General features: G+C 38.7%; 1 protein-coding gene across 1 annotated transcript in view; it reads right to left on the bottom strand.

Moving 5' to 3' along the window:
• Positions 1-21,588, bottom strand: part of kitlga (kit ligand a) — a 39,932-nt gene extending 18,344 nt beyond the window's left edge. Inside the window, 1 exon segment of the mRNA NM_001297464.1 lies at positions 21,473-21,588. Within this exon segment, the coding sequence (NP_001284393.1) occupies positions 21,473-21,487 (15 nt within the window). The 5' untranslated portion in view covers positions 21,488-21,588.
• Positions 21,589-25,127: the final 3,539 nt, after the last annotated feature.

Below are 25,127 nucleotides of genomic sequence, written 5' to 3'. Positions count from 1 at the left end.
CTTTTTAAAAAGTACTTTATCAAAATCATATATTCATATCACTATCATGACGACACAGACATTAACCCAATTTTAGTTCCATTTGGCACTATTTCTAATACCGTTTAGAGTTGGAGGTGAAGTTTGACAATTTGACCACAAAAATCAGAATCAGTAAGTTCACTCTGTGAAGACAGCCATGTTGAGACCAAGAGGACTAAAACGACTGGATTTACATTTTCTATATCCATCCATACAGTTGCAGATTTAAAAAAATAAAATTTCACTTGATTTGTTTTTTTGTCAATAGAGGAACATAGATTATAGATTATTTTTGTGCTGCGAACTGTCACAGCACAAAGAACTGTAGGTAAGCCTAGATTCTGTGGGACAATAATGTCTCCTTGTCTTTTCTAACATTTATGTAGTTCATATCTATAACTTTACTACCAGTATGCATTAAAAATAATATTACTTGGGATGAGTGCTTAAATTGAAAGCTTTATTCATGTGGGTATTAAAAAATAAGTTCCACACTAAATTCCTATCTGAGCCCCAAATGTTGTGTTTTTAAATCATTGCCCTTGAGTTAAAATTTTAAAAGCTTCAAAGGCAGCTAAAACTCACCCTTGATGAGTGTATGAAAAATTTACCACCATCACTGTTTTTAATCTGCTGGGGATGGCAGTTTTTACAGCAGCATAAAAGCCACATTAGGCCAACAGATAAAGCTAATGTCTGTGAGATGTTAGAGCAGTTCAAACGGCGACTTGCTTACAATGGGCCACAGCCAAGCAATGCAGGGCTTGGTGTTGCTCAGGAAAACATGGCATATACATGACTTAGATTCTGTGCAAAGCTCAACATTTAAAGGAAAATCTACATTTTCACTACGCATGGTACAGAAACATAAAAAGAAGCCATAAAATCTTCTCCTATGTGTGGTTTGGTGGCCATAAAGCTGCCAAGACATTAATAGCAACACTTCTATCATTTACATAGTCACATCTATAACTTTACGAACAGTTACCATGGCAACAGAGAGGTTGGTCAAATTTGGAATCAGCTCACTGAGTATATCAGACCCCAAATGTTATCCCAAAACATTTGGGCTACGAATGTTCGAGTGTCTGTGAGACACAAGGGCTGCATTAAACTTCTTCTTCCTTTACTTTGATGGAACATTTCAAATCCATATTTTATTCAGTTTTATTAAATGACACTGGATTGAGAGTGTTGCATATTTATGTCTACCATTTTTTTGTGTTTGTCCAAAAGATGTCATTGATTCAGGACAAAAGAAATTGATGACAGAAGTCGCTGGAGTCATGAAGGACAGATGTTTAATAAGGCATATATTCAAATTTACCACAATTGAATGATACTTTATTAATCCCAGAGGGGAAAAACTTAATAATATCCACATGTGCATCTTGAGCTTAGTCTTTATTGCTTAGCTACAGAGAAGAACATCTTGCTGCAATTATGCTGATGTCTTGACAATTCTGCCACACATTTCTGTTACGCTTCAAACTTCCAGAGTTTTGCTTCTCAACTATCCAGCATATAAAAAAACAAACAAAAACTCAAATAAAAACTAATTAGCTCTGAGTAAAACACCAACATTGAGGTTTTCTGTTTTCTGTTGATCCTTCTGATATAAGCATTTGTTATTATGTTCTATGCAAATCTTATGATACATAATATTATGCAAATCTGACTTTTTTTGGCTTTATATGAAGCTGTAATGTCATACTTTCACCAAATACATACAGAGTGTTGCTTTGACTCATTCATGCATGCTTGATAAATTCTTGAATCTCCCATCCCAACTATTCAGAGGTGCCATAACGGCTGCTCATGCGAAGCACCATCTATTTACCCAAAGTTTCACCTTAGAGCTTCTGTCCCCGGCCGAAGTCCCTCTCTGCAGAATGCTCCTCCAGACTAGTGACAGCAGCAATGAGCAAACACTTGTTGTAACTGCGCATCTGCTGAGCTCCTAAGAACAGCTGTAAACGGCTTCATGGAGAAGCATTGCTGTGATAATGTGCTGAAGCGGGAGTGGTAAAGGTAGGACTTCCTTAAAGAGACAGAGGCCAATTTTAACGCATCAGATGCAAAGACAAATTTCTTTTTTCACGTTATTTTTTGATATATTCAGCATTTTCATAACAACTGAAGGTAATATAGTCGCTTAATTGTGCTATAAAATGGCACTGTGTGCCTGGGACATACTTAATAACCCGCTTTTATATTGTATGTCAACCTGGTTGCCACTCAGCTTCACCTAAAATGAACAGTTGAATGGTTGAATATAAACACAACCAGGTGTTCCAACAGAAAAAAAATCCCAAAAGAAACTGAGATATGGGATATAAAATACGTACAACAGAACAACATGAACTTTCCAAAGCGTTGATTTCAACCATTTTGAAAATGTTGGGAACAGGTAAACCAACTAATCTAAATGAACTGCAATTATACAGCGAATAACAGTCAAATTTGATGCAAAATCAAAACCCTCAACATGTTATGACAACATAACATGTTGTGAGGAACATTTAGCCAAACATTGACGGGGATGCATTTAAGCCTGAACTCAAAACTTGAGCATCAGAAAAAATCCACAATAAATTCCTATTTGAGCCCCAACATTTCTTTTTTCCCCATAGCTGTTGTAATCACATTACCCTGAAATATTAAAAGTCTCAAAATCTGCTAACACTGATGCCCATGATGAGTGTATGAAAATGTAACACCATCACTGTATTTAATCTGCTGGGGATGGCAGTTTTTACAGCAGCATAAAAGCCACATTAGGCCAACAGATAAAGCTAATGTCTGTGAGATGTTAGAGCAGTTCAAAGGGCAACTTTGCTTACGATGGGCCACAGCCAAGCAATGCAGGGCTTGGTGTTGCTCAGGAAAACATGGCATATACATGACTTAGATTCTGTGCAAAGCTCAACATTTAAAAGAAAATATACATTTTCACTACGCATGGTACAGAAACATAAAAAGAAGCCATAAAATCTCCTCCTCAGTGGAGTTCGGTGACCATAAAACTACCAAACATTCAACTTCTGCTATTGCTTTGAAGTACTTTGTTCTTAACACTCAAAACAAAACAAAGCAAAACCAAAAAATAAATCAGGGTTTCTCTTTATTCCAATAGTTTATATTAACATTTTAAAGCATCTTGATCATTTGAGTACAAAATCTACTTATTAAAAAAATTTAATGCCTGCTGCTGACGATTATATCTCTATCTTTAACAAAAACTCGATAAAGCCGAGGTAGGTTATCTGATATTCAAATATTTACACTTTTTCATCCTTGCTAGTTGATGTTCCAAATATTTCTGAGTATTAATGCAGGGTCTTTCATCTACACTCAAAGAAAAGCTCAATTTTAAAATCCTAATCTTAGAGAGTAGTGGTGACATTAGTAGTGTTATAAAAATGCTACATATATAAAATGTGACATAAAGGAATTTTGACTGTATTTTAATGCTTTGAAATTGGGCGTTAATTTAGATTTCCTAAATTGAATTCATCCTTGTCCTGTTGTTTCAGAAAAAACTTTAAGTTCTTCTGGACAGCTGTAATATTTGACTACATAATGAGATTTACCAGGTCAAAAAAACCATAAGTATTGTCGTGGCTGTTTGTCACAAGTCGTTTTTCTCAACTCAGATTTCTTGAAAGAAAGCCAAATGTAACTGTTGAACCTCATGTCCACATCTAATTAACTATGTTACCTTCGGTTGTTTAAGAAAAATGCCACTTTGTAATTTCATGCCTTGAAATTGGGTCTGTCTCTTTAAGAAACTCCTGCTCTTTCTGAAACTTTGCCTTCAGGAAGTCATCACAACATGGCTCCTCTATTAATTCTTTAATAAGGTTTTCACCAGCGTTGCAGTGAGGAGTAGTTCATACGAGGAGCACATGTGCACTTCCATCCGGTATTTTCTAATTGCTGCTGGCTAGTCTGAAGGAGCTGAGTGGAGGAGTAAAACGGGGACTGCTGCTCTGTAAGGCAGAGGCTTGGAAACTTTAGCTCCGTGGAGAAGCCTTGTCCTTGAAAGCGGAGCTAGATCCATCCAGGCGTTTTGCACAGCTGAATGGTTGCCATGAGAGATTAAAAGATTTCTCAAACATGCATGAAAGAATCAAAGCAAAATTCTAGGTAGGTTATTGTGGAGGGAATAACATTAGAGCATGACGTAAAGCTAAAAAAGTCAATTATACATAATAATGCTGCCACTTTGTGAAAAGTGGGGAAAGTCAATCATGTTTGCCATACCAGATTTTTTTTTGTCAGACTTCTAATCTCTGAAAATTTATTCCACACTTTAAAGATGGTGTTGGAACCCCTAAAGGACACATGTGATGTTATACTTTCTGAACATGTCTGTGAAGTTAACTGCCTATGAATATTATGAAATATGCAAGACATTTCTCAAAAGTTTCGCAACTTTGCTCTTGTGAGTTAAAGGATGTTCTTCTAAAAGGACAAACAACTGCAAAATCTAATCTCTCCCATTCTTGCTGTGACTGTGAAATTGGAGTTGTTTGGATAAAATATCAGCCGTTGTCTCCCACGCAGCTAAATTGGATAGTTTGTAATGTTTTGATGCAGTCTACTGCGTCGACAGCACACTGAGAAAACCTCGTCTTACTGTGAGCTCTCGCTTGCCTCAACAAGAAAGGAGATGAGAAAACATCTTGGTTAAATTATAACCATCTAAAACAAACAGCGTTTCCTTCTAAAAGCTCCAAAAAACACTCGTGCCCTGCAAACAAAGCTCATGCCAAACACATCAAGCTACAGGCGGGGCTTCGGTGAGAAAAATCGCTTTGACTTCTTGTCACTGACTTTGCCGGTATCTCCCCAGCATGCTGTTACTCATGTTGCGATATTAAAAACACGCCTACACCCCAAAACAAAATGCTCACACAGGCCCAAGATGTTCTCTTAAGAGGATGAAGCCAATGCAGCAACTTCTGTTGTTACAATATCTATTATCCGATAAAAGACATACCCCTCCGTGAGAAAGCCCGTCCGTCATTGCGAGACGAATTCGAGTTGTGGAGACGTTGCCATGTGAAGCCCACCATCTCCGATGTGGAGGATGATGGTCCTCATCTCGTTTTTCACCGCCACTTTGAAGTTGAGGTGCCATTAAGCTGAATGAGGCTCTCCAGACCGCCGGCCTCACGGCCCTCTCCACATAATCTGATCAATGTGAGGCGCAGGCCCTCGCATGGCATTAGTCCACTGCTTTGTCAGAGAGAGGGATGTTTTTATCTTAATCTTCTGCTCACATCACAGATGAGAGTTTTGCTGCAAGACCTCACTTCCCATGTTTCATAATGAGGATTAGTGCCGAGAGAATATCAAGCTGCCGTTGTTGTCCAGATGTCCCAGAGCCAATCCTGGCTATGACACCGGGCAGCTGGGATTCTGAGTGGAGGTGATGTTTTTCTTTCATCTTGCCTCTCTCTCTGATATAACATGCTTAAGAAGTCGAATCCCGTGGAAAATACCTGTCAGAGTCAGTCAATATTTAACATCTTACTCAATAAGCCGCACAAACAAAGGAACAAACGTCTTATCTAAAAAAATCTATTTAGCGGTTCAACAGCAGTACAGTAAAGTCAAATAGAGACTGCAAAAGCATGTCAAGAAAACAATTTATAAAAAAACCTAGCGACTCCAGATCACTTAGTTTGTGTAGAAATTGAGTTAGCAGCCAAGAAAATTCACTTTGGTCCTAATGCTGTCTGCATAGGTGCACTTATAGGAGCCACATTAACACAATCAGCTGCTAGGTGATAGAACAGAGACCTGAGGCATGTCAGGGGCAAACTAAAACAGGACTAGTCATGTTATCTTATCATATCCTTGGAAAGTAAATGAAGAACCTTTCAAAAGTTAGAGACTGATAGACTTTACGTCGGAATTTGCAATTTTTTCTTTGATAAGGCCTGACTGAAAACAAATCTTCTTGTTTCATCTATTCACTGAATGCATCAAAACTAATCTTTAAATGCATCAACAAACACCAGGTACTATCGGCGTACTTCTATTAGCTTGACAAAAATCAAATAAAGTTTTGGGCACCAAAACTTTGGCAAATCCCATGATTTTCTTTTGGGTCTTTGTCTTTTATCTTTTCATGTGTTCCATCCATGAATGAGTGAGTCTGTGGGAGGAAGATGGAGTACCCAGATAGAACCCAGGCATCAACAGGGAGAACATGCAAACTCCACACAGAAAAACACCAGATGAAGATTCAAACCCAGAACCTTCTTGTTGAGAGGAAAGTTGGTCAAACCGTCAGTTGCGTATCGGTCCTGCTATAGAAAAAACTTTTGAGATATGGTATCAGTGACAACGTCCCTGATCCATAAGGGACGGTCTATTCATTCTAACTCTATGGTTTGAGTTCCAAGCCACATTATGCTTTATTATTCACTCTACATTATCTTTAGAATTCCTAATTTCACTTTTTGAACCATTTGGAAGAAGATTTGTTGCAGTTTATTCTTTACATTTGACCAACGTGGTCAACTTATTGTTTTTGTCAGTCTCAGTATCTTTATTATTTAATTTACATGGGTGTCCTACTCTGAATTGCACTGACTGAACAAATGAGCTGTTTTCACATGTTGTGTTTTCACATGTTTCACCAAGCTTGTGACGGTGTTTAGGTGCGCTGCAATTCAATACATTTATATCTGTGTTTAAGAAAACAAACAATTTAAGTCAATTCAGTTCTGTTTCTCTGTATCGGCTCGGTATCAGCCGATACTAAACCTCAGATATTGGTACTGGTGTTGGAAGTGGAAAAGTTGGATCAGTGCATCCCTAGATTATAGCAAATAATGTGATTAGTGAGTCATTGCTGCGATGCATGAGCTCTGTCAATGGTGCACATGTAACCCTGAGAGATATGCTAATGTGGTGGACTTTTTTCACATGTCCCTAGAGTCATTTTCATCAGCCTGGTTCATCTGGTCATACAATTGCACATGCTGCCCTGTTGAATGCATTACTGGTCATTTGCCAGGAAGGAAATACCAGTAAGAAAGGGTAATTGGAGGAATGTATTATCTGTAATAATATGACAAAAATATTTACTACCAAATTAGTTTGACTGAACCAAAAAAAAGGTACAAAGTTAAGTCCAAGCTTAGATACCGATCACATCTCTTTTTAGCAGTGTTCTTGCTCTCCACACCAATGATTAACAGCCACCTTGCAGCGTAGAAGTCAATGGATTTTCACAACAAAGTAAACAAGCGAGGGGGAAGCAATAAAACTGAAGTTGATCAGATAAAAATGAGATAACATGACCATTGTGGCAGACATGGAAAATGTTGACGGTCCTTCTAAAATATATAATTTATCACAAACATAGACTAATAAAGAAATTAAAAAGTGTGCGTAGGGTTCAAACCTAACAAGGAGAGAGGCAAGGAGAGAGTTACCGCCTGCTCTCCTCCGCCGAGGAACAACATACGCATGAGTCAATATGGTGAAAAAAATAAGCAAACAAACAAAAAAACTGATTTGACAAATTCCTTCCACTGGCATCCTGGAACCCGCCCGCTCTCTTCGCCGTGCTGCAAAATTTACCACCACAGGAACACAACGAGGCTGGCTGAGATCAGTCAATTCACCACGGCAACAACGCGCAAGCTGTCACACATAACCCCAGCTAATGATACATCGTTTAGAGATATAGCTCATTTAATCCAACGTGAAAACAATTTGCTTTGCTGCTTTTGTAGCTCAGCGTATACTGTAGTGGAAAACAGGAAACGGTGCGTAACGAGACGCCGTTTCTTCATGAGCCCTTTTTTGGGAGCGGGCGGCAGGTGGGGTGCGCGGGGGTGTGTAGGGTAGTTAGGAGACAGCCTGCTGTGTGCTGAACAAATGATTCCAAGGATCAGTATGTACTAAACATGTCCTTTTACTTTAATGCTGTCCATGTGTCAGAGATCTGGTGTAGATTAATGATTAGTGTTTTTAGTGCCAAAAATACACATTTGAGTGCTGCTAAGCGAACAAGAAAAAAAAAAAAGATTCAGGAGCTTGGAACTTTGTGGAGGTCACAAAACCTGCCTCTTATGGAAGTTATGCTTTTTAAAAAACTTTTAAAGAAATATTAACAGCACAGGGACCAGTACCTTGTATACAATAGGTACTGCAGCTAGCAGTTCCACTTACTGCCTTGCAGTATTGAAAGCTCTGCCTGCAGTTTGTCCCTGTTCTTTTGTTGCTGATAGGTTGGAGAGAATCTGTGAACAGCAGTTCTTTTTTTTAAAGTCTTGCCACATACTTAATTGAATTCAGAACTGGACTTTCTAACACACGATTTTATCAAAATCATTCTATTGTCTGTGCGTGCAGAGACGTTATCTTGCTGGAAGTTGACCTTCTCAGGTCTTCAGATGATCCTATCTTTAACGTCTTTTACTAGATTCTCCCTGGCAGCTGAGGAAAAGCCAGTCAGCGCCACGCCCCCAGCACATGTTCACGGTGGTGTGTAGTGTTAGATTTTGAATGAAGCCCAAAAAGTGTAATTTTGGTTTCATCTGACAACAGGGCTCTATGGCAAACACTAAATGGGACTTTTTAAGTATTTCTTTTAAAGATGCAGTATGTAACTTTTAGAGATTTTTTCTTATTGTTTTCTATTTGTTGAAACTGCCATTATGTTGTAACAATATGTAATCCGTGAAGAAAACAGAGACCCTCTGTTTTCGCCCAGTGTGAACTAGAAAAAGCCAATCAGAGTCAAGAGGAGGGTCTTAGCGCTGTCAATCACTCTCTGTGTGGTGCTGCTCATCCGTTTATGTCTTTGCCCAAATACTTTCTGCTACACTGTAGTTAGCAGTAGTCAATGCAAGCCTAGTTAGTACAGCAACTGATAACAGCAGGTAAATGGCTTTCAGGTAAATGGCTTTCATGTAAAGGTACGTTGTTTCTCCACCATTAGCACAGTTAGCAGCGAATACACGAGGTTGACTGACAGTGCTAAGACCCACCTCCTGGCTCTAATTGGCTGTCGCTGGTCTGGAGCGTGCGCATTGGGAGGAAGTCGATTTTTTTCTCCGATCGTCGGCCTCATTCAAAAATACGTAAGAAACATTTATTTTTTATAAATGTAATATTCTGCAGCCTTAACAATGACTTTCTTTGAGTCGTATTCCCATAAGGACTATATTTGTAAAGTGCAGAACATACATAAAAGCTCATATTCAAACATAAGACATGTGGCATAAATTATTTAATTCAGCCATTTAAAGGCAGAGTTATGAGTTATTGGATGTGCAATGAGGAACTTTAGCTTCTGCTGATTAAATTGGTGTACGAAAGAAAACAAAATTATAGAATACTTGTCAAATTTGAGCTATTCTAATGTAGCCTTCATATGTAACCTCTCTAGGCCGTCTCTAAGCATGTTTGGAAAACAAGAAACTTTTTTTGTTTTACTGCTTGGAAATTCAAAGCACATGTTTCTGAGAAGAACAGGACAAAGAGAAATCTCTCAAGTGTCTGGTGAAACTGAACCTCCATCCATTCTTGGTTTTATGATGGAAACACAACCAAGAAAACAAAGTGGAAAAGAAATTCAAATGTGTTATATGTAGCCAGCATACATGTATTTTTTCTTTTTTGTTTTATCTTTTGCAGCCTGATTCAGAACTACACTCTATTTTATTTTATTTTTTAAAGAAATCCGAGCATGTTTGCAGGTTAACATACTGAAGAACAATATATCCTGCATCTGAGATTTCCCCAGTTAGATAGAACTTTAGTTCCTTCTTTATCTTATGTTATTTTTTTTTCTGTTACAGAGAAGCCATTTTTCATATACACTGTGTGACACAAATCTGGATTCACAATCTAGCCTTTGTGTAAGGCCATCCATAATTTCACTGACATAAATGACTGCATGTTCGATGTACATGTTGACATGAACTACGAACGCCATGACTGCGATGCTATTGTCCCGCTGGCTTCCAGCAGGAAATCTCATCTCAAGGCTGAGAAAAAACACATGACAGCGGGAGGATTATGATGAACTTTTTGATGATAGCATGCTCTCTGCCTTGTTTTCCTTGGAACGGAAACGTGTCTTAGTGTTTAATGGTCCTCTTACAGTCCCTTTATATAGGCGCAATAGTTACTGTGTCAACAAACAAGGGGACAGAACCGATCTAGTTAATATGCACTAAACTGCCGCAATGGGAATTTGTCTTGGCCAACAAGGAAGAGAGTTGTGAAACTACTCGTCATCAGATTCCCTCTCGCACAGATCGCCTGCCAAGATTTCACCTTGACAAGTTCTCACCTGACGGCTCAGCTGAAATCCTTTCTTGTCTTCCCAAGAAATCATTAAGATTTCTCCTTTCGACACTAAGGTACATTCCCTTTGGGAAGCAAAACAGCAACTGAAAAACGTTGACACCATCTGATTCATCCTCAGATTCGCATGGCTGGTTTATGATCACAATCTGCAGTTGGTTTTGCATTATTAGCATAGCTGAAACCCAATTTATTGTTATGTGGCAAACTCTGATGACTCAGAGGGGGGGAAAAGCAGCACTACTGAACAACACATGTCTAACTGCAAAGGGCCTAAAGGGGCAAGAAAGAGTAAGTGTCACCCACAGAATGAAAAAAATAAACGTATATTCCTTTAGTGAGTAAGATCGGTGTGGACCGTTTTTTATTTCTGGTTTATGCTACCTTTAGCAAGTATGGTGAACTGGTCTTACTTTCCAAAACTTCTTTGACATTCTGCTGTCAAAAAAAAAAAAAGCTATTTTGCAATTGTTGTGTTTCCAATAAATAAGAAGCGCAATTAAAATCCGGTGCGAATACGTTTGTCCGCGCGATGTCATTAAAAAAACGCACCACCATTCTCTGACCACTTCCTGTTGTCTTCGTCGTCATAATGTCTGGTTGTTGATCACGACTTGTGTGACGTGAAAAAACGCATAAATGTTGAACAAATATTTTCACACCTAACGTCTGACTGCATAAAAAGGTGGAATTGCAAACTGTTTTCTTTTTTCCCCAAGAAGCCGTGTTTTAAATCCTTCGAGCTAGCCCTAGTGTTGCATTTCCAGCTTGTGCCAACCAGCAGACAAAACAGATTCCTTAATGCCTCGATTTCTGCCAGTTGAACTTTCTGCCAGGTTCAACTGGCAGAAAGTTGCGAGAGCAAATAAATCTTATTACTTAAAGTAAATTAAATGCACTTGTCGTTAGTTTATGATGTATTAAATCTGCTATCGCTGCAGAGGTAAAAATGTAATGTTTTGATTTTTAATCTTGTTGCCTTATGATAATGAGTAGAAGACTGTTTTTTTTTGCGTTTTGTCCTTGGCCAACAGTCTCCTATGAACGGAGCCTAAGGATGTTTATTTGGCCTGAAGTTACAAAGCTGTTATCGGCAAACTTCAGGTGATTTTTTTTCATGTACATTTCAGCAAAAAGTTTCTCTGCTGATGAAAGACGTTTGGAAGTGATTATGATTCATACATCCAGAAACAAAGTGCAATTGACAGGCACTGAAACCACAGAGAGCAGGTTTAATTTGCTATGTTGCATGTCAGGCTCAAAGCAATGTCAACCTGACAAATAAAAACCATGAGTATTATTCAGAAAAGTTTCATGAACCGCACAAATCAGTGTTTTTTTTGTTTGTTTGTATGTATGGCTCTTTACTCAGGGTGCAACTGTGTGAAGTTGACAAATTAAAGCTACAGTATGCATCTTCTTTACATATTTGACAAAACTATCACACATAATCTGTGAAAAGTGGAGGGACCCGAGTGGATGAGCAGGCGCATGCCAGGGTGATTGACAGCGCTAAGACCCGCCTCCTGGATCTGATTGGTTGTTTCTAAATAGGAGGCAGAGGACTTGATTTCTTTTCCCTCCAGGTTATCTGTCACACACCATATTGTAACGACATAGTCGCACCAAGAATATAAAAAAAAAAAAATTATGTAAAAGTTACAGCTTTAAATGACTATTTCTCTGTTTTTTAAGGAATCTGAAAGGCATTCAGTCAAACCTGTTCAAACATAAAATACCAGGACAATTCAAATTTATACTGAGGTGTTTCACACTAAACAGTTTCAGATTCATTTGTAAAAACACAGAAGCCATACCACTGTAACTTTTCACATCTAGACAACCTCGAATTGAGACAAGCGTAGATGATTACACACAGCTTCCAGACTTTCAATGGACAGAAGAACTTATCCGTAAAAAGAGATAATAACAACTGACTCTTTTAAAAGCAGAAATGACTTTCATGCAGCTGACAAATTCTGACTTGTGGCTCCAGCGGCCTTTTGCCTCTCGAGTCTTGAAGGCAAACTGATCATGAGAGAAGGGCAGCCTCTGGCAGCCTGCTCAGAGTCAGACGTACACTCGGACTTTACAGAGGTGGAGAGCACTTACGCAGGATGAGTCCAAGCTTGTAAAAATGTCTTAGCGGTCCTTCACGCCTGACACGCACTGGGTTTCTGGTAATCACATCGCTTAAGGCAGCTTGTCAGTTTCACAGAGCTGATAGTCTGAAAGGATTCCTTAACAAATATGTACGGACCAGCACAGAATGCACTCTGTCTTGTTTGAATAAGATTATTCAGCGTTTGAGAAACAAGGAGATAAATCAAGCATTCCTTTCCGCAGCTATCATCAGCATCACTCAGTATAGTCTGAATCCTTCAAATTCCCCCTGCTAATTCCTAAAACTATGTTTGAAGTTGATAGATTTCAGCCTTGAGTGGGATATTAGCATCAGTTTTGTCAGGCATTAGATTTTCTTTCTTCGTTATATCCAGATTCCAAATTATATTCACTAGACACGGCTATGGAATTTGAAATGCTTTTTCTGTCAGGATGTCTCAAAAAGGATGAGGCTGCTGGTTTCATGAATACCTCCTTTTGCACAGCGCAATGAAATTTTTACATTTCCCATTTGATCAATGCAATAAAAAAAAGCTTAAATATCAATTGTGTAGAAAATATTCATTGCTTTTTCAAATTGAATAAAGATTTTACAAAGCTGTAATTGTTTAAAGTAATCCAGTTTAGGCTTCATCAGGCAGATGTTTTAGATTTAACTTGAAGTAACGTTAATCAAGACAAAGTGAAATAGCCCAATATCATTAGACAACCATGATGTATAACAATTATGCTTTCTAACTTCACTAACACCAGCTGTGTTTTCATTGACCACATAAATTGCTCAATTTGAATTTTGAAAATAAATTAGCTTAATGGAAACTTGTTTTCTGCTAAAAACGTTTTCACACTGTTGAGGTTTTTTTTTTTACCATATTGAAATAGTTATAATTGACAAAATTGCAAAGGAAACACTTTATGAGCCACGTGACCAGCAACCAGCTGTTACTGGCTCAAACCACAAAGAAATAGACTACAGGAAGTAGTTGAAGGATGATGATGCGGCATGATTCTTTAATGACTTTAATTGCATTTCTTATTTAATGGAAACACCACAATTGCACGTTTTGCACATATTGCAATGGAAAGCAGCGCACCCCTGCTTGACTAGATGTACTAATAAGTAACTGAGAACATGTTCAAGGAGGAACTGTCAAACTTTTTTTTTCTTTCTTTTGACCACCCATGCCACCCACTAACACAGTAGTGCCCTGGGCTAAAGGCCAAGCCTTGTATCAAAATCTGTAACTGGGTTAAACTCGTTGCCCTGTGAAGACATATGTTGTTGCTGCTCTGAAGAGTCTCATGTCCCCAACTGTAAACAATCAAAACAGGATTAAAAAAAAACACTTCAATGTTTTCTGCACTTTACATCAGTGTGGCTTTTGTTCCTTAACAAGTTGAGGAAACAAATCACCACTTCTGTTAGTAATGACAGAGTCCACATTCGCGTTTAGCTCAGCAACAGTTATTCATTAATCAAAAGCAATCCCTAACCATTTGAGTCTTTTAAACATTAGAAAACAGCGTAAAGAGCCCACAGCTATTCCTAAGTTCCCACAGTGACATGTAGATCAACACTCCCAACACAGACATATTTCACTTGCTGTCTCAGAAAACAGAACGAAGCCAAAACATCTTGTCTGAGAAACTACGTTCTGCAGAGTTTTCTTTCTGAGTGTTCCAAAGTAATAATGTTTTTAAATTATTTAAGTTAAATGGTTACTGGCCCTGAGAAAATAATGGCAACGAATTCAAAATCGTCTCCCAGACCTTCTATCAATCCCAGATGACAATAGATCTGTCATCAGGGGTCTGGTGCGACGCTGAATCTCCATAACTGCCTTGTTTTCCGGCACTGATCTTTCCATCCACAAAGATCATAAAGAACTGTGCCTATTGCCAAGATGGTAACTCAAATCTAGGAATTATAAGTTCCCAATATTATTAAACAAGTAATCTACAGCTTTGCATGAGTGTGTATTCCTGGCTGACAAACTTTAACATGTAGCCCTGCACTATCTTCCTTCGCTACTTTGAAAACCTCGTCTCACATGTGAAAGGAAAACACCCATCAGGTCATCTGATACACTTTGGTACGTGAGTTCAAGAGGCGATCATCCTGGTTTTACAATTCAGACAGGAGAGAACCCAGCAAAGCTTCTTACTACGCAGATACCGCTGGCAAACACAATACATGACTGACTTTTTCCTTATATTTGCTTATTATTGTCATCAAAGACAATGGGCTTTCTCTTCCCAACATCTAGAAACATTTTTTGCCATCCCTACATTTCATTATTTAATTTTTCTCATTTTCTGTTTTTTTTTTTTTGGCTCAAAATCATGTTACACACTGGAAAGGAAGCTGAAACAACCAGACACTGGATGAGGCAGGAGAATGAAAAAGATTCAGTCAATCAAACTTGTGCAGGACTTTTTATACACTGAAGTGTAACTCAACATGCTTCACAGTGTCGCTCTTCTTTTTAGAGTAATGGAGTCGAAACAAGCTTAATACTTGCAGTGACAACTTCCTGAAGCTACATATCTGATCAATGATCAAATGATAAGTCAATGCCGGTAAGAGACTGGTGTCGGCAGATGACAGAGACAACCAATCAAATCTTATGGCAACTCAGTTCTGCAGGAGCACCCCACTGGATTAACTTTTGCATTGACTGGTCATTAGCATGGCGTTGATGTGTTAAGGTTTGTAAGCAGCCTGTCATGTCCAGTCAAATTGCTGGACACTCTTCTACAGTCCTGGTAGAAGGTCAATGATCTGGCTTGGCAATTTCCAGTTTTGCAATAACTATGCGAGGCGTGTTTCAGTTATTGGTACCAAGGTTTTCAAAACTTAGGGTTCCACAAACACTAACATTTTCAACCTCCCAAAGGTTTGGAGTTATTTTAATGAGATGCCCGACAACATGCCATAGTACAGTTGTATGTGTGACACAGTAAGGTCTGAGCCTTACCCTTCAGTCTACTCTGTTGTCCACTCGACTAAATCGTCGCTGATTTTATCATCTGTACCCTTCCCACTACGATGTGTTGGTACTCTCTGTGGACGGTCACATGGACAGATTTTTGACCTGTGTACACGATGATACCCTCATTCACAGGGTGGCGCCAATCACATAACAGATACTAAAAGTCATGGGTCAGACCATGAGTAGGAGAATAACAACAAAGCTTTATTTTGAAGGAATTCAGTGAAGAGCTTACTTCTGAATCAATTAGGACGATATAACTGCATTGATATCCAGTTGAGACCCTTTCTTGTTGTCTCTTTTCTTTTTCACAGAATAACCAGAGTACAAATCACCCCATTGTTGCCCTCTAAGAGGCTGCAGTGTCAGCTGAATATCACTGATTGAAGTGTGATCGTTCACCAGAGCTGAAAATAACAGGGATCTCTTCTTACCCAATGAGGTCCAAGCGGCTTGGCTTTTGATTTGCCCCTCCCACACCTCTTGCCGCGCTGACTGGAAGAAGTCTCAAATACTTTTGTCTCTTGCACATGGTTACAGATATTTCTGGTTGCAATAAACGAAAGAAGCACCACCCATCATTCCTGTTGAGGTAATGTTGTTTTCAGACTGTAGCTAGCAAACTGTGAGTGGTATGTCAATTAACCAGCTGGCTGCAGGCTCTTCGTGGACCCCCAGGGATTTGATTTTTTTTGTAGTTTTTTTTTGTAGAGATAAACAAAAGAGGTGAAATACTCTACTCTAAATGTACTTCACATTTAGTGCATTGTATTTTTAGTCAACATTTTTGCTTAATTCTACATATTATATAAACATATATTATATAACTAAACAACTCTCGCATAAAAAATTGTTCCAACTGTAATGATTGCTGCTGTTCTGTTTTGAATAAAACCTGATTATTTTAGACTTTTCTGTATTCAAGGTTATTATAGCTCGAGTATTTCACACAGAGCCATGGGAGTTACAGATATGCAGGCAGAAGTCTCTGGTTCACAGCGATGCCAAACACAAACAGGCATCTTAAGCTTGTTTAGCTGTCCAAAATCAAAAGGTCTCAATGCAAAAAGTCTCCTTGAAATCAAGCTGTTGATTTTCTAGCATAACAAAAAGCAGTCTTAAGGAAGACCAAAGGAAGGTTTTGATTCCAGTAGGAGGACATGTGACACTCGATCGAGTGGCAGAAATTGATCTAATTAACCTCAGGGTGAAAAAAAAAAACAAAAAACAAAACAAAAAACATGAGGATTATATTTTAGCTGGTTAGAGATATGAGTAGTGAGAAATAACTGAGAAATTAACACTCCTCTCTAGCATGACCTCTTTTATTGTTGCTTCACAATAAGAGAACAGTAATTGCCTGTGTGCCGGGGTCATTTATTAGCTCCAGACAGGGCTCCCGGACCATAAATCATCTCTGATGTTCACTGAGATAATTAACCAGGAATGGGGAAGGAATGAGTGTGACTCGGATGGGACACGCTCAAAGTCATGGGGATCCAGTTGAAGGAACTAGACTTTTAAACCCACGGCACCGAGACTCTCTAGCCCCCGTTTTGCCGTTGCCTGCTGTTGCGCTAATCTGATTAGCGACGTGGCAAATTCGCTTGCATATAATTAGCGATAGGTGCAACTTGCGCACATTATCGCTGCATTTGCTGCAGCGCCCGGCCTGAAAACATGTGACTGCATAGATCCAATGAGGCAGTGCTCCATGTTTCTCCTTCTCTTCCCTTCTTGGCCCGTTTGATCTGCACGTCCAAAGCAAGCATGTACATTTCCTGCTGCGCAGTAGAAGAGTTATGTTTTCTTAAAAGATCCTGATGTTTAGAGTTTTTTCTTAGCAGGCCAGGGGCCGCAACAATAAAGAAGAGGTAAACTGAACCCCGGATTGCGTGAGCAGCAGAGTTTGATGATTTACAGTCTTTTAGAGTCTGGCCATTTGCGCTTTTGAATCACTGCTGTGTAACACTAGAAGTCTAATAAGCAGATATTAGCTCGTTCATAAGTCAGGATATCTGCTAGTGCAGAGCTTGCAGTGAGCTGCTTCACACGTCTGCTGCTCCTACTCTCATAACAATACTGCTTTAGGAAAACTGGCAACTTTAGTTTTCCACCGATGACTTCGCAAACAGCTGAATTTGATTTTCTGTTAAGGAGGAAAAAAGTGAACCCCCTTTACTAACCAGAAACAAGTTTGGAGAAATATCGAGTCATTTCCAGAACTTTGTTTTGTCTCTCGCCAAACTGAAGCTGTTTTGAAGCTTCTTAAAGCCCAGGCAGTCCCTCCAGGGTTTCGCAATCGTTTTCTGATTTCTTTGCAAGCAAAATCACAGATTTTGTGGCACTACATTAGCAATATCTGCGAGGGATTTTACAATAACCCATACCAAAGGTACCATATAGCAAAGTGTGCAAAAATAATGCTCCTCCACTATTCATAGAGAACAGAATGATACAGATTCGCGACATTAAACTTTTTCTTACTCGCCACATCGATCATGGACTGAGTCAGCAGTGTAGTAAAAGTAAGAGCTACTGTCACCTGCAGACGGGAGTAGCACTGACATAAACTCATTATTTTTTGACGATTTAAATTTTTTTTTTTGCAATAATCTCACAATTACCCAGTAAAACACACAAAAAGGAATGCAAATGCCCAGGTAGGACTTGCTTGTGGAAACATCCCAAGTCAGAATACAACCTAAATGAAGGTGATTTTTTTTATAGTTATTATCATTACCATTCTCTATTAGACACATTTCAATAACAGTTGTTTGAACCACAGTTTTAAATTGAAAACCAAAATGATTTGATTGGATTTGACACTGAGACAAAGTAGTTAAAGTTGTTGGAATGTAACCATGATTGAACAATACATCTCGGTGTATGGATTCATATAGTGACGGTGTTTTTTGAAAGGATTCAAAAAGAAAGACCCTTTGTTTTATGCCACAATGTTTTTTTTTCTGATGGGGAAAATATTAACTTTTCAACAGCAACAACTTAGACATTTTGACTCAATTAAAAGTGAATTTAATAATTTCTGTTAAGATTTATGGTAATAAAAATGTTTATAGAAAATGTTAATATTTTAGCTAAGTCATACTGGCCCTAATGTCAAACAAAGATGGGACAGAAACATGGATGATCTGTAAAGTGATCTAAGGATCAATAGTTTTATTGGGCAGAAATGACAAAGAACAAAAAGACGTCAGTTCTAAAACAAATCCACACGAGACAAATTCAAAGAGTCATGGAGCCACTTTCAATAAAATCAAGCCACATGGTGTTAATGTGGACATAAAAAAACAACAACACTGAACAAAAAGAAAAATGCAATAAAATAAAAGCTCATTAAAAACAAAAAGGAGTGATAAGTTAAGGATAATTACTGTTATGGTTTCCTTCTGTGAAATATTCTTCTCAGCATCAGGCCGACGTTATCTAACCCCTCATCTGAAAATATGTTAATTGACCTGAAGACAGAATATTAGCTGGAGGACAGTAACGTTGGGCTGGATTCACCCAAACAGGATGTTTTGAGTTTTCACGCCTGCTGCGTGAGAGCGGAGCGCCGCCGGTTACAGGCCAGGACTGAGCGTTCGTTGAGGATGTACGATTTTTTTTTTCTGCAATGTGGTTGGTGAGGAGCTGTAGAACATGTACTGAGGGGGGAACGAAGACTGACGTAAAAACAAAAAAGTCTCAGTACGCTCAGGGGTGAAACAGTAGAGTGTGCCCATTGTATGAGCATTACCGGATCACTTAAAGCACTGAACTGAGTGATTAATATTTCATTCAGGTGTCCTAACTGAGGAACATAATTTACCCTAGACTTCCCAAATCCTGAAACTTACATAGTTTGAATATGTGTCAAGTCTGTTTTGATAAGAATACAACTCTTTTTTAAAAAATCTAAGAAATGGAAGGAAACATGTCAGACGCTAGAGAAGCAAACAGTACAGTGTTCCATGCATGCGTTAGTAATTCCATTTTCTCCCCAGAAATCAAAACAGTGAAAGTGATTTGACTCATTTACAAAAAAATAAATTAAATTAAGACACAGGATGGTTTTCTTTTTTTCAGAAAAAAAAGTGGATGAGGAGAAATGTACGTGTGTCCACAAGAGAATCTAGATGCAACTTTATTAAAACATGGTTTTAAAACTTTTTGCTATTTTCAAATTGTAGCATTTATATGCGCCATATCCATCATCTCTCATTCACACCATGCCTCAACCCCCATCAACATAATAAAACTCCTGAGATTGATTTTATTTATTTTTTTTAATCCGGCCACCCGTCTGATAACATTTGCTGACGGCCCCGAGGACCACAGACGTGACATGTCTTTGCAAACCCTTTACAACCGAAAAACTTTTTTTTTTAAATGCCAGTGTAGCGGCAGGCGTCAAGAAACTAGCGCTCCCTACTGGTGCCAAACGTTCTGTGACCGTGTGAAGGTCTAGACGCGGTTCCGTCCCAGGCACCTGTGCCAACGCCGGTCAAAAGCACATAAATATCACGACTTAGATTTGGACTAAAATTACCATGCAAAAGACATGAGAACAGCAGGAGTCCGGCATCCATGAAAAACTTGACATATATGTTCCATCTTCTAGTAAATGTGTATGCTAAGATTGATTGATTGTTTCTCCAGCCGGGTCGTGGGCCGCGGCCGTTTATGGGCGCATAAATCCCGGATGAAAGTTGTCCACAGATAATGCCTGACCCGCAACGCAAATCATAAAGTGAGAGTTTGAACGTAACACCAGCAGCCGGGATGCCTTCACAACACTTTCCCTTATCCCCCTTTCTGCATGCGCACTCACACTCACACTCCCCTCTGGTTGCAGCAACGAGCTCTACGTCCTTTAAAATGTTGCCTTTTTTTTAAGAAAAGAAAAGAAAAGAAACTCCGATTAGGGGATTTAGTGCGCGCGACTTCCAGTGGGAACTTTTAAACTCCAGTAATGTTGAGATCGTCACGAGGCGCTGACGATCGGAAGTTTACGGTTTCTCTTTATAGATCTAAAAAGTGAAAACAGATACAAATTAAATTAAACAGGGCTTTATCTTCTTCGCCTGCACTTGAAAAAAAGTGATATTTATTATTTTTCTTAAAATGGCTTTGACATAATAATAATAATAATAATAATAATAATAATAATAATAATAATAATAATAATAAATAAATAAATACAAAGCTTGCGCATGTTTGAGTCCAACCACAAACATGAAGGTGTCACTGATTCTGTCGCCTGTCAACCTGGAATGTCGCCGGGGCAAACTCACCCAACCCCCGGGGTAACAGGAGCGGGTTGAAACCCCGGGAGGAGAGAAAAGACGCATATTAGTTTCAGGTTTTCGCGTCCCTGTGTTTTTAACCTGGGGAGCGGGATAGGTGTAGAATCAATTTGCACTGAAAAACAAACCCGCCTCAACAACGTATTATGTTTCAGACGTGTGAATTCAGGAGCAGAACTCTTGGGAAGGGTGGCGACCCGGGGCGCAAATAGTTCTTAGAAGTTACCGACTGGCGCAAATAAACTGACCGGGTTCGTTCTGGTCTACAAGTTAAACGGGAAGAGTGTTTTGTCTCCATGCTTCAAAGAAAAACCAGGTAAATAAACGCGGTTTGCCGAAAGCAGGTTTGCCACTTTGCCTCAACATGACAGCCCAGTAGCCTAATAAGACTTCTGTTAAAGTCAACTGAGGCGGTTTGATCCCTTCCTTTCCTCGGCTTTATCCCGTCCACGCAGTGAGGCAGTCAGCTCACTCTGATTGAAGTGAACTGTTTCCGAATCCGGCCAGGGAAAGAAAACGTGTCAAATGGAGAACGGCCTTCTTGCACCCGGATCGTATCCCGTTTAGATCCGCCACAACTTGAATTGCTCATTTCGTCCATGCAGCTTCTGGCAACCCCACACACTCCCACCATATCCCCAAAGGAAAAGAAAAAGAAAACATTACAAATCAGCCACTTACTTTTGACTTCTTCATATGGAATGGCAAGAGGTAAATCCAGTGTGCGCGAAAGCCTATTTTATTTTACTTCTACGATGAGGAAAGGGGTTTTCATCATCCTTTGTGCACATATCCAATGCCTAAGTCCGAGGTATCCAAACAGAGGAAAAAAAAAAACCCGAAGAAAGTGACCACGGCGGAATAATGATAATAATAGTAAAAAAAAATCTAATTCAATCTTTGCACCCCGTATACTCGTGTAATGTGAAGCGCACACAGCCCGCTCGTTCTAGGCTACAACATAGATCTAGATACTGAGAGGAGCAGCGCGCAACAGCACAGAAGAGGGAGGGAGTTAAGCCTTTATGATGCGTAAAATCAGCCAGAGCCGCCCTGTGACGGGCCGCCTTCACTTCTCCCGGCTGCCGGTGTAAACAGATGGCAGACGGAGGAACAGGGTTGCTCAACGCCGATGTGTTTCTGTCCGATGTCAAATTATCTTTCACAGGTGCAAATATATAATGACGCTAAAGTCATCGAGACCTGGAGGTGGTACGAGCCAGATGGCCGCGATTAACGTGAATGGTGTGCAGTGAACGATTCCAAGTATTAATGAGTAAAACTGTGTGTCACAGGGTTTCATACAATCACAGCCTAAAGCACCAAAAACTTCATGTGACTCAATTAAATAGCCAACTGTGAGCCTCACATGCTGGTAACACTTACCTTTAAGTTCAAACAGCTTCCCACAGATACAGGTAACAACTCAGCATGTGAAACTTTATTTCTACACACAGATGTATGCAAAGTTTTATTTCTACAAGGTGTTGAGAACGCTCCATTGAGCTTGTTGGAAAAAAAGAACAGTGTTAGGCTGATAAAAATGTCAATGTCAAATTTATTTATAAAGCACTTTTAAAAACCGGTTTAAAAACTGCACCACCAATAACACAATAGAATAAGCTGACAAAAAGAGAAAGAGAAAAAAAAATACAGAAAATATACATGTCTGAGTAATAATAATAAGTAGATAAAATACAAATGAAACATCACAACAAAAGAGTTACATCGTCAGGCCTCGATTAAATGCCAAGGAATAAAAATGACAGCTGTTTAAAATCCTGTTGTAACCAATTGATTTAAAGGAACAGAAGCCAAATATCCAACCAGAATTATGCCAGAAACGTATTAACGGCTACAAATAGTCAATTCAACTTCAGAGAATTCGACCCATGTATGTGGGAAGCAGCAAATCATGATCTAGCTTTAGGGTGTCAGTGTGAACCAGTTGGCACAAACACAGTCTATGATTATGTTCAGTTTGCTTCACTGAAGACAGTAACAGTAATTCCAGCACCTTTCAGTTCAGGACAAGCGGGATGCTCGGTACTTTGTAGCTTTTCCTGAACATTTGAACCAGTTTAATTTAATTCTTGTTCTAAAACACTCTTCAAAGTGCTTTGGGCAGCTTCTTGAAGCAAATAGTTCCTATAGCTGTCAATAGAACTTCTCCACCTGTGAACAGGAGTCTTGGTCCACACCTGAAGGGAAAACCGCTCCGATTATCTCAGGTTTAAAGGGTGACTTCTCCAGATGACATGTTTTAGTTCCTGCAGATGTTCGACTGGCTTTTGATCTGGGCTCAAAGAAGACCAGATCAATATATCCCAATGTTTTGCTCTTTGCCATTGATGGGTAAGTGGGTAGCCACTTTATTCCTCTCACCGTTATAAATCAAATTTATAACCGTGAATTTCTTGTTTTGTTCTTGTTTGGTGTTAGTAGGAATTTAGTTAGCTCTTTATTTGGCATGGTGTCATGTCAGTCTTATGCAAATCAAGAGTTACCAGAATTCATGATCAGATGAATCACAGCAGCTGCATTTCCAGCTACCATGTAATTGTGCAATTTGCCAATTTGAGAATAATGCGTGCAAAATTTTTGTCAATGTTTTGCTAATGTAAAAAAAAACACTATTTTGCATTTTGCCGTGTTTCTATGAAATAAGAAAAGCAATTGAAATCACACTGTTTAGCAATTTTCTAAATGTCAAATTGCTCAGTTATAAGGTCAATGGAAACACAGCTAATGTTGGGCCAACATTCTGTGAGATTAGCACAAAACATGATCCAAATCACAACAGTAGGTCCACCCATGAATAGCATCAATAAGTCAATCAAATAAGGTTTGAATGGTTTTGAAGTCAAAGTCAGGTCTTAAATTCAATTAGAAAGCTTTGGAGCGTTCTCTGGTGTGGCTGAATTAAAACCTTTATGTCCAGTCTGGGGGACTAAAACATTCCTCAGCAGTGAGGCAAAAGACTAATTGGTAACTGTTGGAAAAGCCTTAAGGCAGTTATTCCTGCCACTAATATTAGATTCAAGGGGTAATTACTTTTTCACATAGGGTTAGGTTGGCTTGCAAAGCTTTATCCCTCAATAAGTAAAGTCGTCTTTACCAGCAAAAAAAAAAACAATTTTTTTTTTGTTGGTTATCTTAATGTGATATTAAGAGTATTTGATTATCTGAAACAGTTTGTGTAAAATAAAAGCAACATGTAAGAGACAAATACTTTTCCAGAGCATGACAGATTTTTTTTTTAATTGAAAGTTGGTTTTGCTGCAGGGAGGAAATCGGATTAGCACTTGTTTCCTGAATGACTACTCTTACTTGTGAAACAAAGCTCCTTCACCTAATGCTCACGTACAGCGGCTGTCTGGGCGCCATCATTTCATTATGTGCTTGTTCTACAAATCTCTCTGTGCAACACTGTGGCCTCATGGATCAATGTAGCCCAGATTTAGCAAGTTACTGGATTTCCTGTACTTATGCTGCGAGTCTCCTGTGGAATGTCTGAAAATCAGGAGATTGTTTCAATTCACTCCAGCTATGTGAGCATGTTGACAAAACAGATAAACACACACACATCATATATATATATATACTTCTTCTGAAGGCAACTGGTTGCAAAAATACTCTGAGTGCTGAATACTTTTGCACACCACACTTTATTATACATTATTTGAAAAGAATGTTTTGAATCGTGTTTCATTTTTTCTACTTCACACAATAGTATATCTCTTTGTGATACAAAAAAAACAGATGAAATGTGTTTTTTTTATATTTGTGTTGTGACGTAACAAAATATGGAGAAGTTCAAGGGGTGTGAATACTTTTTCACGCCACTGTAGATATTACAACGGACCTCAGTTGTTATATTTTATTTTGTTATATTTTTATTTCTAAATAACTATATATATATATATATATATATATATATATATATATATATATATATATATATATATATATATATATATATATAATTTTTGGTGTGGTTCATAGCTGGTGACTTAATTATAATCGGATTTTCAAATCTAGACCCTTGCATGTTATTGTTTACATAAGAAAATTTTGTACATGCGTACAATGCTGGAGGGAAAAAAGATTATTCTTTAACATGTGATGCTTAGTCGCGCCGCCGCTGCAGAATAATTCCATTATCTCAATCAAACTTAGACATGTAGATATTATTAATTTCGTGCTGTGCTTAACAGCAAAGTAGAAACCGTTAAAGTACAACTCAAAACCACGTCTTTCTCGCTCTCTGTATCAGCGTAGCTACTGTATGGCTAGATCGCTGTTACTGTCTCTTACTCTGCAGTTGTGGAGTCAC

Source organism: Poecilia reticulata, chromosome 6 (genome assembly GCF_904066995.2).
Source record: "Poecilia reticulata chromosome 6, P_reticulata-male-v2, whole genome shotgun sequence".
In the NCBI taxonomy this organism is placed as follows: Eukaryota; Metazoa; Chordata; class Actinopteri; order Cyprinodontiformes; family Poeciliidae; genus Poecilia; species Poecilia reticulata.
The sequence above is the reverse complement of the archived record's forward strand: the minus strand, read 5'-3'. Positions and strand labels throughout refer to the sequence as shown.